We start from the raw sequence: 15,400 nt of genomic DNA on the forward strand, positions 1-15,400 counted from the left end.
GTGGTCACTATCAAATTGCCAGGAGCAGGAAGTGGCTGAGTGTCGCCTCAACTACACTAGCTCCCCTAGTTTCCCTTATCCTAGTAGTAGCAGCAGCAGCAGCCCGTGCTCATTCCTGAGGATGGAGCTGGTTGTGAATGACAACCACCACACAGCACAGCTTTCCTTCTAGTAAACAGAGCCGCCTCTCCCTGAAGAAAGCCATGTGACGCAGCTTTTGCGTAGGCGGAGAGTTGGGAGTCATGTGACTATGCTGGGCGGAGAGTCGGTCTGAGGGGAGCTGCGGCTGGGAAGGATTAGCAGGGATCGCTGCTGTGCTGTGTACTGAGGAGGCTGCGGCTGTACTATCAGGTCTATACCGGCTTTGCGGGCTTGTGTCACCGGGCAGGAATGGAGGAGGACGGAGCTGGTGAGTAGCGCTGCCTTCTCTTCTTCATGGGTCATTCGCCACATACACACACACCTGTCTGCATGGGGTGACAAACCAGCAGCTCAGGGGTTAACTGTCACCTGGACACCGGCGTGATCCGGCATCGGCATGGTTAACCCTTCCACTCTCCTCTGTGGTCGGTCTGGCTATAGGCATATGAGGACAGCAGAGGAATTGCAGATGCCTGGCACTGTCACTGGGAATTGGCTCATGCTATGTTTATCAGCAAGGGAATTCATGAGTTTTTATTCCCTCCCATTTGCATATTATAGATGTACATTTTTTATTGCTTGCATTGAATAATGACTTGAGCAGTCATTGAGCTCAGCTGTCGTGCTGGTCATGGGAGCAAAGGGGTTATCCTGACATTGCTGTGTGTGTAACTGTAGTAATGAATGGATGTGGTAGGGTCACCTCCAGCTGGCAGCACTTTCCTCTAGCAGGGAAGAGGTTAATGTCACTTGTCATCATGTGTGGAACTGGAAGAGCTGGGTTAATGTGTTTTCTGGTATGATGGTTTCAGCAATGTGGTGGTGGCTAGTAATTACTCTGCAACTACATACTGCAGTGCCAGTTCCTCTACTGGCTCAGAAATAAATACTGGTGCCTGGTGAAATTGTGTTCCTGGTTCTGTAGATGTTGCTTGGTTCCGGCGTTCATTGTATTTGTTGCTGTTCAGGTGGCTGAGAGGATAAATTGGCTACAGAGTGAGGCTTGGTGAAGTGCTTTTTGGTTTAATGGGCTTGTTAAGTTGAATGGAATAGGTGATGCAGTGGAGTGTGCTATATATATATTACATGCAGAAATCTATACTGGCATGTGTAAATTGCTAGTTCCCTATTTATTGTACATTGTACTGGGCAAGTGGTAAGAGAGGAGGTGAGTTTACTATCAATGAACACTAGCATGAGTGTAAGGCATAGATGTTGCTCAGCTGTAATTCATAATGAGGCCATCATTCTATAGGGGATTATAGAGGCATGGCAATTCTCACAGGGAGATAAGAAAAGAATCTGACACCATTACATAATTATGTGATCAATATTATTTAAAATATGAAATAGTATTGAAAGCTGTGGTGTCCTGTACATAGACTGGCAACAGATAGGTATTTAACCTGGTGTCATTACTACTCTAGTGACAATGTAATTCCTGGTGTGTGTGGATAGAATAGCTTTTTCCACAAAAGAGGTAATGTGTCTGCTAGGAGCTCTAGATCAGGTATTTCTAATCATTGCCTGAGGAAGCGGGTAGATACCTACGAAACGCATCACAAAACTATTGGAGTACAATAAAGTTGTTTTACCTGATCCTGACTATTCGAGTCTTCACTGGGGAGGCAAGTCTACCACTACCTCACATTTTAAATTGTTTTTAGTGTATATTGATCTGGCGCCTCCTATTTCAGTTCATATAAAATCATACAAGCTTGTCCGCCCGTGGTGGAAGGGGTTATTACCTCTTATTTTCCTATTTACAGAGAGTGACATCTTAACCTGAGTGGGGTCAGGTCTAATCTCCCCACCTGCTTACACAGTGGATGTCTTAGGGTAACTTACATTTGTGGGCTCTCAATTCTCTCTTTGTTTATCCTAATTAATCCCAAGGTCTGAGACACTGCCGTTATCATTGTTTGTATTCGACAGCACAGTAGCTAAGTTATCTCTCTTGTTCTTGCTTGGCTTTCCTCTGGTCACTCAAGTTTCCACACCAAAAAAAACCCCAAAACATACTGGTACAATAATTAGTTCCCGCCAAGTGGATGTTATATTTTCCATACACAGTAATATGTGTAGTTGATCAGGTAATCCATTTATATCTTATTCATATTGATCATCTAACTAGTTCGCCAACATGCAGCTTTAGATTTTAGAGATGCCCATGCACTTGTTGATTTTCCTGGATGTTTAGATCCCTGTGATTGAAGCTGTTTGCGATTGATGCCCCAACATGGCCACCTGATGATTTTGGAAACTGTTGATCGCTCCAGACGGAAAGATCTCATTCGAAAGGGGGCAGTCAGGTGCACAGCGGTATATTCACAGCCAATGAACAGATCCCTGGCTGGTCTCCCCTCATCTAAAGCAGTGCTCCCCACGCTTGTGCAGAGTGTTGGTAGCGGAGCGCTCATTGACCTGTCTACCTGCAGGCTCCTCTCATGTCCTCTCTTTGCTTGCAGCATGTACGTGGTCAGGTAGCATACATGCTGCATGGCCACAGGCTACAGGCTGTCAGCGGGTAGATAGAGGACATGGGAGGAGCACGCCAGTGGACAGGTAAGTCTACTCCACTGCCAACACGCTGCATGGGCCTATGGGACACTAGATGGGACAGCCTTTGATTGTGCACCACTCCCACCGGTGGTCTTCCCACCACTCCAATAAAACTATTCAAAATTTACCTTCATTTTAAATAGATTTTCATCAGTTTGAAGTTAACTACTGGGCATAGTTTTCTAGCAGAGTCAATCCAAGTGATCTAATTTGCCAGGGACGTCAACATGAATGTGGTTACCTTACGTGGCACAGGTGTCGATTGATGTACTCTGCTCTGTAAAGCATTGCAGACAAATCCCAGTGCTATACAAGTGCATAAAAGTAATAATAATGGTGTACCAACATTCTGTTTTGCTCAGTTTTGGTTGCTGGAAAATTTCTATGCAGTGGAGCCTACAGTCTGATACCTTTGGGTGCACTAGTAGGCTACCTAATATCCACTTTAAAGGGGCACTATGGCGAAAAAGTGTAAAATGTAAAATATGTACAAACAGAGACAAATAAGAAGTACGTTTTTTTTCCAGAGTAAAATGAGCCATAAATTATTTTTCTCCTTTGTTGCTGTCACTTACAGTGGGCAGTAGAAATCTGACAGAAGTGACAGGTTTTGGACTAGTCCATCTCTTCATAGGGGATTTTCAGCAAATCTCTTATTCTTTATAAAGATATTATCTAAAAAGGATTTAAACTATGATGCTGGCCAGCTTCCCTGCTCGCTACACAGTTTTTGGCAGTTGGACAGAGCACTAAGTGCCATTCAGTAAGTGCTTTTGAAAATAAATAAATCCCTTCGAATCCCCCATGATGAGATAGACTAGTCCAAAACCTGTTGCTTCTGTCAGATTTCTACTACCTACTGTAAGTGACAGCAACATAGGAGAAAAGTAATTTATGGCTTATTTTGCTCTGGAAAAAAATGACATAGGAGAATGCAGTAAATAATTCTGGATACCCACTTTTATGTTAAATATCCTCGTTACAGCACCAGAAACACTTCCTAATGCTGTATATTGGTACGTAGCCCTACTCTCCCAGAGAGGCCCCAGAGCATTCTGGGATACCAGAGATCTTTTCTATTGGATTTAGAACTCGCAGTAAACAACCATTCTGCAGAGATAATCTACATCTGAAGATGTTGCCACCTGTGATTTCAGAAAGTAAATCAGGGAGAGGAAAGATTTTACAACGGGCAAACAATGACTAAATTTTATAAATTCATTTTATAAAAAATAAAGCATATTGATTGTTGTTTTGAGTACAGTTCCTCTTTAAGAGCAGTGCTGCTTTGGCATGATTGTGGCCCGTCGGCACATAGCTAATGTAGGACAGTGACATCCTGGCATCTGTGCATCACTACAGGGCCAGTCTGCAGGTACTGAACAGTCCAGGGCAGACTGGCACACTGATCTCTGGGTGTTCAGACTTCTTAGCCAAGGAAAGGTTCAGCACCACTGATGTGATGTAGGTGGCTGCTCCCTTTCCTTGCTGGTATTTCATACTGCTGGTCTGTATACATTAAGACTTTCTTTCATTGAGTCAACCACTATATATTTTCTCTGGATTTATGAGATTGGCTTATCCTGGTCTTGATCCCACTATGTTATTCTACACGGTGTGTGGCTGAAACCCAAAAAGGCTCTGATTTTTCTTGTCTTTCTTTTTTTATGTGAAAGTAGCATTATGTCTCCATTCCTGAGACTGCACCCTGTCTGGCTTCCATAGCCTCTTGTAATGGATACTGAAACTTGATGTAGATTCAAGGAAACTGTGTGTTATTCTTTTCTCCACCCTTGGCAGTGTCTGATGAATGCCTGAGTTCATTTTTACATGCACTGCTTTCTTGGTGTAGGAGGGGGGGGGGGGGGGGGGCGTGGACTCAGAGGACAGTAGCCTGTGTAAGCTGGAATGATGTATGCAGAGGTCCCTTGTATAGCTTTCATTATGACTTCACAGGACCACGGTGACAATACTGGTGGCCTATTGTGTCTGTCTGAACATTCTTGCCTTGCAAACCTTTTGACTTGCAGTGAACCCTGCAGAAGACTGCAAAGCTCTGTGACAAGAGAGTTCTGTTTTCATGCTTACACTGAGAAGAACAGCTGCCCTGTCGCTCCTCTTGCAACTCTGATGCTGTCATTGCTCATAGACTACATGATGCCACTCTATTGATAGCTGGCTGAATGAAATGTCACATTTAATCTGCAGTCTTAATCCATCCCTAACTGATTACATTTCCCAGAGATGGAGCGTTTCCTGGCCTGGTTTTGGGCTTGTAAAGCAGACCTGTCACATATAAAACACTTCTGGTAGCTCTATCAGGACTGATAAAATATTTGTGTGGGCTGTTATATCATTTTAAATTAACTGTTGACTTGAGAGTTGAGTATTTGTCCAACCTTTAAAACATCTGGCTTCACTGTCTACTTAATCCATTATTATAATTAAAGTGAATGGTCATTTTAGCTAAGAGAAGTAAATTCAGATTTTGAAAAAGTGCTCCTCTCTTTAGATTTCCGGCGCTTTGCAAAACAAACATATCTTCCATTTCCCAAGTACAGGGCCTGAAATGGTCAGAGAGATGCAAATAGCTACACGTTTCATGTAAATTGTATGGAGCTTGATATTTGACCTAACCAAATCAACAAGAAGTTATGTGGTTTGGTCCAGTTTTAAAAGACAACTGTAACGAGAGGGTTATGGAGGCTGCCATATTTATTTCCTTTTAAAGAGACTCTGTAACACAATTTTCAGCCTTATTTCTTCTATCCTATAAGTTCCTATACCTGTTCTAATGTGGTCTCTCTTACTGCAGCCTTTCCTAGTTGCACAGTGGCTCACCGGGAGGGCTTAATGCAAGATGGGACCTCAACACAGTCACTTAGAGTGGATCAAATGACCACCTTTGTCTCTTGTTTACACATGATTATATATGTTTAAATTTTGAATCTCTTGAATTTCATGAAGAGGATTTAACTCATGCTGCCTGATATTATATGGTGCTTAATCGCATGCATTTACATTCTTATGCTTCTTATAATGCTTTTATGTAATAGATCATTTCAGTGTGGGGACTTCCTGTGTGTCCTTTTCTCCCCCCATTGTTTTATATGCACTTTTCTTTGTGGGTGGGGTCTACTGAGCATGTGGTATCGGGTGTAACCTTACTCTATATAGGAGACACCCTTTCTCATGTGCGCCTATGCTATGATTAAGGGCGTGTAACACCCGAAACATGTCAGCATGTGGTGCTGGCTTTTAGCTTGTTATGTGTAACGATTGAATAAAGCCATATTGATTCTACCGACATCGTGCGGACTTCACTTTCTACGGTCTTGGATCTGAGGTCTTGGCAGCCTGCTTTCCTGCACTGTCGGTGGACGGAGGTGTGAGCGGAGTTCCACATTTACAGTGTATTATCTCTGTTATATCATCTAATCTTCTTTTCTTTGTCAGCGGTGTCGGGCTCAGGCTGCTCAGTGATAGGATAGAAGTTATACACACCCTTTCCACACCCCCTGCAGACTCTGTATGAGTCACAGACTGAGCTTCTCTGAGCCTGTCACATGCTGGTTAGCAGCCATGTTTTTTGTTTGTAAACACTGCCTAAAACTGTTAATTACAAGCCAGGATTGCCGCAGGGAGTGGCAGAAACAGCAAAGAGGGGCCCAGGAGAACATAATGAATAGAATGGTATGCTTTTTATTGTAAGAATTTTAGAGTACAGATTCTCTTTAAACAATACCGGTTGCCTGGCAGCTCTGCCTCTAATACTTTTAGCCATATACCCCGAACAAGCATATGCAGATGAGGTGTTTATGACATTGGCAGATCTGACAAGATTAGCTGCATGCTTGTTTCTGGTGTGACTCAGACACTACCGCAGTCAAATAGATCAGCAGGGCTGCCAGGCAAATGGTATTGTTTAAAAGGAAATAAATATGGCCGCCTCCATACCCCTCTTTTTACAGTTGTCCTTTAAGCTACTTGTGATTTGCATGAAATCTAAATTCAAGTTGAGATCATTTGCATCTTATTGACCATCTTTGCTAATGGCTATATTCTTTTCCGCCATACACTATATAACTTTATTACAGTGGTTGTTCATGATTATTTCAGCCAGAAATAGTCCATAGAGGAATTGTCATTGGCTTACGTTCCAGTGATCTTTCTGGGTGGACCACTGTTGCTTAAATGCAGCCTAAAGCGAGAGTAAATGGAAGCTGCCATATTTATTTCCTTTTTAAACAATACAGATTGCCTGGCAGTACTGCTGATCAGCTGCCTTAAGAACTTTTAACCATAGACTCTGAACAAGCATGCACATCAGGTGTTTGAGTGAAGTCTGACTGGATTAGTCGCATGCTTGTTTCAGGGGTTTTATTCAGACACTACTGATGCATGATAGATCACTAGGATGCCAGGCAACTGGTATTAAAAGGAAATAAATGTCAGCCTCCATATCTCCTTATTTCAGTTGTGCTTTAATGTGGTATTAATGGTGAAGGCTGGTGCCATGTCATGGTGAATGTACTGCAAATACTATTAGATTAGCTATGTAAGTGACTTGACTGCTCAGACCCTTCTTGTCCATGGGGGTAGCATGCTATGAACACAAGACACTGCTTTATGGGAGGATGTCCTCCACTGTCAGGGCTGAGGATCTTACCTTACAGTCCAAGACCAGGAAAAAGAGGACCTGAGCAGTCACATGACCATTACCACTTGTTATATGATCTGCAAGAATGTCAAACATTGCATTGCAGAGGAAGCATTGTCTGACATTCCTATTACCGTGCAATGGGGTAATGATTATAATGAATGGGTTTCACAGCTACCCTGGATAGCAACGCAGGTGGCTTCTCTTTGTAGTATAATCTTTTATCACTGGTGTGAAGGAGCCCTTATGTTCATGACCATTGTCTAATGGATGAGCTAGGCAAACACCTGTTAGGTATCACTGCTGTGGAAATAACATGCAGCTTCTGTCAGTTATTCATCCTAATGACAGATTCTCTGTGGAATGTAAATGTTCCTGGTGGCTGGTAAAGCTACCCCCCCCCCCCCCCACACACACACACACAATGTGTATGGATGTGAATCATATATTACAATAAATCAGAGAGATTCACTTTTAACTGTCTCTTCATGACATCACAAAAAAACCGTTGTCGGAAATCCCAGGCAGACCTGTCTTAGCCTGCGGCCTGTTATTCTCCTGTCTTCAGACATGTTAAAAAATGATTAAAAATAATTTTGGTTGTGTAGTTTGGGAGTTATTGCTGTTGTATAGGATATGAGTGATGGCTTTTCTGCCCTGCTTACTCATACTGTGTCTAGAAAGGAACAAGAATCTGTAGGGGTTGGAGGATGTTAAACCAGCAGAATGCATCAGATCTGCTTTGTTGAATCATTTTCCACATTCCTTGTCATTCTTCCTCGGGGCTTGTTGGGAAGTTCTGTCCTTCCAGCGCTGCCTCTTCATTTCTGAAGAATCGCAGATGACTTTGTCTGAAGGAAAAGGATGTTTAAACTGTTTGACCCTATGAATTCAGCAAAAAATTTTTTTGATTTGAGGTGATAAATCTTACTAATAAATGAGTGGGTGAAGTAACAGGCCCGATTGGCCACCTGCGGAGCCGGTTGTGGGGACCCGTCTGTACGCGGCCCTACATGTGTTTTATTTTAATGGCGCTGCGGGACTCCAGGGACCTGCAGCATTTGTTTTAAGAAGGAAGTGGGCTGACCTGTTTGGTTGCCATGAAGTGAGACCATTATTATTTGTGTTCAGGGGGAACATCTGTGTTCAATCTATTACATTGAATTTTCCAAATTCTTTCTAGCCACAAGTTGATAATATAGTAACATATGAAACTTTCTTTTTTCATTCTAATTCATGTTTGGCTATTTTTTTTTCTTTGTGAGCGGTACGAAGGGCGTAGTTCTACTTTATTTGGCTTTGTGTTTTTCATTCCCATTGTTTTTCAAAGATTGCCCATAAAAATGTATTTTGGAGTTTGTTGGCTTGGGTGTTTAGTCTGAGAACGGCTGATTTCCTCCTTCTGAGGAGATGAAAAGACTGCGTGGTTTTGATGCAGTGTGCTCTCTCCCCTCGGACTGTTGTGACAAGCAGAGGATCGTCCACATGTACCGTACCAAGAAAGCCAAATTCCTCCCGCCAATATTATTTTACCCTTCTATTCTGTTGTCTTCTGGATTATAAAAACAGCATTCTTATGCTGAGAGTCACTGCAGACTATATAATGCGAGTCCGCAATACAGTGCTGGAAGCAATTAGCAGTCATGAAACTGCAAGCTCATTATAATACAGTCCAGAAATGTTTTATTTTATCCTTCTGCCTAACTTAAAGGACACCTGAAGTGAGAGGGAAGTGGAGGCTAATCTATTTATTTCCTTTTAGGCTACTTACACACCAAGACGTTGCGTTTTAGGGGACGTTATGGTCGCAAAACGTGCCCCTAACGCAACGCATGGTGGTGCGGGAGAGGACGGTAGAGTGAGCTGCGTTAGGCGGCTCTATCCGCATAAGGTCTCCCAGGGTGGCGCTGATTGGCCGGCGGGACCACGTGATGCGGAGCGAGACACTCCGCATCACGTGGTCCCGCCGGCCAATCAGCGGCCGCCAGTGCATATTAAGTAGCCATGTGCGCGGCTACTGTAGCGGCATCTCCTCGCCTCCTCTCCGCTTCCCACTGAGCATGTGCAAACAGTCTAACGCGGCTAAAGCCGCTAGAACGCACAGCATGCTGCACTTTCACTACAACGTGCAGCGTTACGTGTAACGCAATGTAGGCGGTGTGAACAGCCCACTTGTGTTACATTGCTGTGCGTTGGGAGAGCGTTACAGGCTGCACTAACGTGCGCCTGTAATGTCCCTGTGTGGAAGCAGCCTTACGCAATGCAAGTTACCTGGCTGTACTGCTGATCCTCTGCCTTTAATGCCTGGTACACTCCAGGCAACTTCCTGTCAGGTTTCGGGTCGAATCGCTAATTTGTGACCGGTTCGATCTGATTTTTGATCACTTCTGTACAAAATGGATCAGAAAAATGATGGGAAGTGTCGGAAATTATTGATTCAACTGGAAAGCTGATGGGAAATTGTGAGGTATGTACCAGGCATAATGCTTTTATCCATAGACCCTGAACAAGCATGCAAATTTGACTGAAATCTGACTGGATTAGCCGCATGCTTTTTTCAGGTGTGTGATTTTCATTATTTTAGTATTTATGTAACGCCGACCTATTACGCAGCACTGTACAGAGTTTATTGTCTTGTCACTAACTGTCCCTCAGAGGGGCTCACAATTTAGTCCCTAGTCTAGTCAGCAACTATTTCAGCCAAAGAGATCATCAGAATGCCAGGCAACTGGTATTGTTTAAAATGAAATAATTATGGCAGGCACCTTATCCTTCTCACCTCAGGTAGTGTCTCTTCTCTTCACGCTATCAATAGATTTATTTTAAAACCTATGAAGTGCTAGTCACCTGTCAAACATCTATTGCAGTCTGTGCTTTGATTGGGAAATGTTACCGCAGTCCCTGTCCTGAGGAAAAATAAGCACAACAGTCACACACTCCCCATCTTTACTGTAAATAACTATTTAGCTGCGGTGCATGGTCTGCTTGAGAGACTTCTCCCTAATTTACTCTTGGTGGACGTGAAGGGCATGGCTAGAGGGATGCTTATGAAGCAACCAAGCTCTACTTACATTTGAATATGCTTAATGCAGCCTGAAGAAGAGCTTAGAGTGGTTGCCTTCAGGATTCATAGAGCACCATGCATCACTGTGTTTGCACAGTGCACCACCATTGCCCTGTTTCTCCACTGCTGAGGGAGCAGCTAGACCAGGCATGGGCAAACTTGGCCCTCCAGCTGTTAAGGAACTACAAATCCCACAATGCATTTGCCTTTATGAGGCATGACTGTGGCTGTCCGACTCCTGCAATGCATTGTGGGACTTGTCGTTCCTCAACAGCTGGAGGGCCAAGTTTGCCCATGCTTGAGCTAGACCGAATATGTTTACTTTCTCCTGCTCTCCATTGCACTCAGAATATTGTCAATGGGCAGTTCGGCTGCAGAGATTTGGACTCAGTTCAGGGCCGAGTTCTCAGCCGAGAGGTTATCAGCACGTACTGTTGCTGTGGAGCAGGTAAGGGAAGAGGGACGATGTATAACGCACAATGTAAGCGCGAGGGGTAAGCAAGAGAACCATGCTGTAGGCCAAGATGCTATGACACTCTGGATCTTTCGTAACACGTGGAGAATTGGTTGAGGGTTTAGGGCCCATTCACACTAGGGCGATTAGCGGGTGATTCCCGCTAATCACTGGCGATTAGCTGGTGATTCCCGCAAATCGCTGAAGCGCTAGCGCTTTTTATAGCGCTAGCGCAATTGTAAGCTTATGGCAGTGTTCTCACTGCCGCGATTGCCGCAAATCGCGGGCGTTTCGCGATTTACTGCAATCGCAAAACATGTTGCCTACAGCATTTTCTCCCAATTCGGGAATGATCGATACTTATAAAAGCGCCGATGGCGAATGCTCTGATCGCAAGAGTGTACAGTAATTTTACCGCACTAATCGCGGTAAGATCACCCGCGCAAACAGTTTTGCTACTTTTAGGTGTGAATGGGCCCTAAAAGTACACCTGAAGTGTGAAGGATGTGGAGGCTGCCATATTTTTCCTTTTAACTAATTCCTGCAAAACTTAAAGTGCAGTTTTTGCACTTGTAGTTTAAAAAGAATGCTTTAAAAGATCGGTCTTGCTGGAGGGAAGATCGGAAAACGCCCGCGGTGCTGCCAGGGGAAAGCTGCAGTAGTGTCTGCAGAAAGGCTGCAGTAGTGTCTGAATCACACACCTTAAACAAGCATGTGACAAATTCAGTCAGACGTCAGTCAGAGCAACCTGATCTGCATGCTTGTACAGGGTCTGTGGCTAAAAGTATTAGAGGCAGAAGATCAGCAGGACAGACGGGCAATCCGCATTATTTAAGGGAAATAAATAAGTTTGCTTCCATATCCCTCTCAGTTCAGGTGTGCTTTAAAGAGAATCTGTATTGTTAAAATCGCACAGAAGTAAACATACCAGGGCATTAGGGGACATCTCCTATTACCCTCTGTCACAATTTCGCTGCTCCTCGCCGCATTAAAAGTGGTTAAAAACAGTTTTAAAAAGTTTGTTTATAAACAAACAAAATGGCCACCAAAACAGGAAGTAGGTTGATGTACAGTATGTCCACACATAGAAAATGCATTCATACACAAGCAGGCTGTATACACCCTTCCTTTTGAATTTCAAGAGATCATTTGTGTGTTTCTTTCCCCCTGCAGCTATCTTCCACTGAAGTGTCAGGCTGTTTTTTCCTGCAGAGTGCAGACAGCTCTGCCTGTTTGTAATTCCTCAGTATGTGAAAGCCCAGCCAGCTCAGAGGAGGATTTATCCAGCTTGTAAAAGATAAGAGAGAAGCTGCCCTAATCTAAATAATACACAGGCAGTGTGTAGAGAGGGGCCTGGAAGGGGGAGATGCATCACAGAACCACAACACTGAAGAACTTGGCAGCCTTCCAGACACAGGCTGACAAGTCTGACAAGAGAGAGATAAGTTGATTTATTACAGAGATGGTGATAGTAGAAAGTGCTGCAGTTAGCCAGAACACATTAGAATAGCTTTTGGAACTTGTAGGATGATAAAAAACAGGATGCAATTTTTGTTACGGAGTCTCTTTAAAGAGAATCTGTACTCTAAAATTCTTACAATAAAAAGCATACCATTCTATTCCTTATGTTCTCCTGGGCCCCTCTGTGCTGTTTCTGCCACTCTCTGCTGCAATCCTGGCTTGTAATTGCCAGTTTTAGGCAGCGTTTACAAACAAAAGACATGGCTGCTAACCAGAGTGTGATAGGCTGAGAGGAGCTCAGTTTGTGACTCACACAGAGCCTGCAGGGAGCGTGGGTGTGGATAGCTTCTATCCTATTACAAACAGAGCAGCAAATTCCTGCCTGAGTGCCTGAACCCGACAAAGCCGTCAGAGGAAAGAAGATTAGATTATATAACAGAGATAATACAGTCACTGTGCAACTAGGAAAGGCTGCAGTTAAGCCCAATCTACACGATATGATTCCTTGTGCGATTCGATTACGATTCTATTTACGATTCGATTAAAGCTGACCTGTCCGATCGGGGTTTGATTCAATTCGATTAGCCATTGCAAAACAATGGCAAATTGAATGAAATAGAATCCCGATCGGACGTGTCGGATTTAATCGAATCGTAAATAGAATCTTAATCGAATCGCACAAAGAATCGTATCGTGCAGATGGGGCTTTAGATGGACCACATTAGAACAGGTATAGGAACTTATAGGATAGAAGAAATAAGGCTGAAAATTTTTTGTTACAGAGTCTCTTTAAGTTGAAGGATGTTCACAAACGAGCAAGAAAATCCTGACAAAGAGTTAAAATATTTGCAAACAAACTCATTGTTTTAGACAGATTCTGAAAAATTCCTGAGGGGTAAATGTACCATGTATAAAAAACCTACCTTATATCTGAAAAAGAACTCATTTCAGCTTACTTCTACTCCAAAAGTCAAAACCACAAAACCAATTCTTTCGTATTAAGTGAAACCGTCAGACAAGATGATCATATCCTAATCTGACAGTTTAGATGAGTGTGGTATTTGTGGGCTACGCTCGCTTGGTTGTTCTTGGGGAAAGATCTGATCACTGGGGTGGATTTTAGAAGCGTTTGCTCAGCTGAATTACCACATACATGTCAGTTTGGCTCTTGGGGTTTTTGGCGCAAGGTGAGCCAAATGACCACTCACCCTGCTGCCGCATAAATTCAGAGGGTTGTTAAATGCGTCGTTGCAACTTGTCGCACAGTCTATAGCATTACACCTATAGTGGCGTCAAGATTCAACACGGCGCCAAAAAGCCCTGCTTCAGATTTACCACCTAATACAAGGTTCTGTTTAGTTCACGTGATGTAAGCATTTTTTGCCAGTTACCTCATCTCCCTGGGTTTGAAAGGAATTTGTAAAGAACATTTCTTTATGCATAAAATAAAAATAATGGAAAAACCCCCCCCCCCCCCCCCCCTGATTAAACTGGCATTGTGTCCAAAGCAGCATTAATCTTCTCCTAAGCTGATGGGTACATGGAGTATTTACGGCCAAAGAGGTGATGCTAATCACTCAATTAATTAAGCTTCTAAACAGTTGCCAGATTGATGGACTAGTTTGTGCGCTTTTGACCTACATTTTATTTTATCTAGTTGGGAATCGCCTCCAGGGCTTTTAGTGCAGCTTGAGGAGCGCGTTGACCTTGTTTGCCGTAGTTGGGGGAAACAATAGTCGTCCTGTCTGCAACGTTTGAAAGCAAGCATGTTTATCCTCCTGAATATTTCCACTTTTTAAGAAAAAATAATTATTGCTTAGGCAGCTGGATATTGCTATGGTTTGAACTACAGTAGAATCCCTTTGTAGTAAACTCCAAGGGACCTCCAAGTGGTTCGCTATAGCAGAAATAGTTATACTTGAGCACATAAAGTATTCTATAATTGGGAGTCCTTTTTTTTTTTTTTTTTCTTTCCAGTGCTTCAGCAAGCGAGCACAGACAGCATCTAAGCTAGATCAAAATGCACAGTGTTCAATATGCAGGAAGCATCGTTCTCACCTGTTAATGCAGGTACAGTACATATAGTGTGCTTCTCTGTCAACAATTCTGTGCAGCCTAGATGATCCTGTAGCATTTCAGTCATGCACAAGCAAGTCACAGATGACCGGCAATTTCCTCAGTAATCAAGTAGCAGCTTACACAGGAAGCATAGGTCTCACTGGCTGGTGCTTTTGATGTAATCCACACAGCCTCAGAGTATTGCGCTAATAGCAAGCAAGCTACAGATGGCTGCCAGCCTGCCTGCCAACTATGGCTCCTGAATCTCTGACTGACTGTATTACGCATGCCCCCGCCCACTTTCCACTATAGCCAGATACAGAATATTGGTGGGCCAAATTTTTTTTTTTTTCTGTAACATAAGTTTTATTACAGGGAGTGCAGAATTATTAGGCAAATGAGTATTTTGAACACATCATCCTCTTTATGCATGTTGTCCTACTCCAAGCTGTATAGGCTCGAAAGCCTGCTACCAATTAAGCATATTAGGTGATGTGCATCTCTGTAATGAGAAGGGGTGTGGTCTAATGACATCAATACCCTATATCAGGTGTGCATAATTATTAGACAACTTCCTTTCCTTTGGCAAAATGGGTCAAAAGAAGGACTTGACAGGCTCAGAAAAGTCAAAAATAGTGAGATATCTTGCAAAGGGATGCAGCACTCTTAAAATTGCAAAGCTTCTGAAGCGTGATCATCGAACCATCAAGCGTTTTCATTGAAAATAGTCAACAGGGTCGCAAGAAGCGTGTGGAAAAACCAAGGTGCAAAATAACTGCCCATGAACTGAGAAAAGTCAAGCGTGCAGCTGCCAAGATGCCACTTGACACCAGTTTGGCCATATTTCAGAGCTGCAACATCACTGGAGTGCCCAAAAGCACAAGGTGTGCAATACTCAGACATGGCCAAGGTAAGAAAGGCTGAAAGACGACCACCACTGAACAAGACACACAAGCTGAAACGTCAAGACTGGGCCAAGAAATATCTCAAGACTGATTTT

General features: G+C 43.3%; 1 protein-coding gene across 1 annotated transcript in view; it reads left to right on the plus strand.

Annotated features, from left to right (window-relative positions):
• Window positions 1-268: 268 nt before the first annotated feature.
• The window catches only part of CYTH3 (cytohesin 3), a 207,332-nt gene continuing 192,200 nt past the window's right edge, over window positions 269-15,400 (plus strand). The window contains exon 1 of the mRNA XM_068244560.1: window positions 269-409. Within this exon, the coding sequence (XP_068100661.1) occupies window positions 391-409 (19 nt within the window). The 5' untranslated portion in view covers window positions 269-390. The remainder of the gene's footprint in view (window positions 410-15,400) is intronic.

This window comes from Hyperolius riggenbachi, chromosome 7 (assembly GCF_040937935.1).
Source record: "Hyperolius riggenbachi isolate aHypRig1 chromosome 7, aHypRig1.pri, whole genome shotgun sequence".
Lineage (NCBI taxonomy): Eukaryota > Metazoa > Chordata > Amphibia > Anura > Hyperoliidae > Hyperolius > Hyperolius riggenbachi.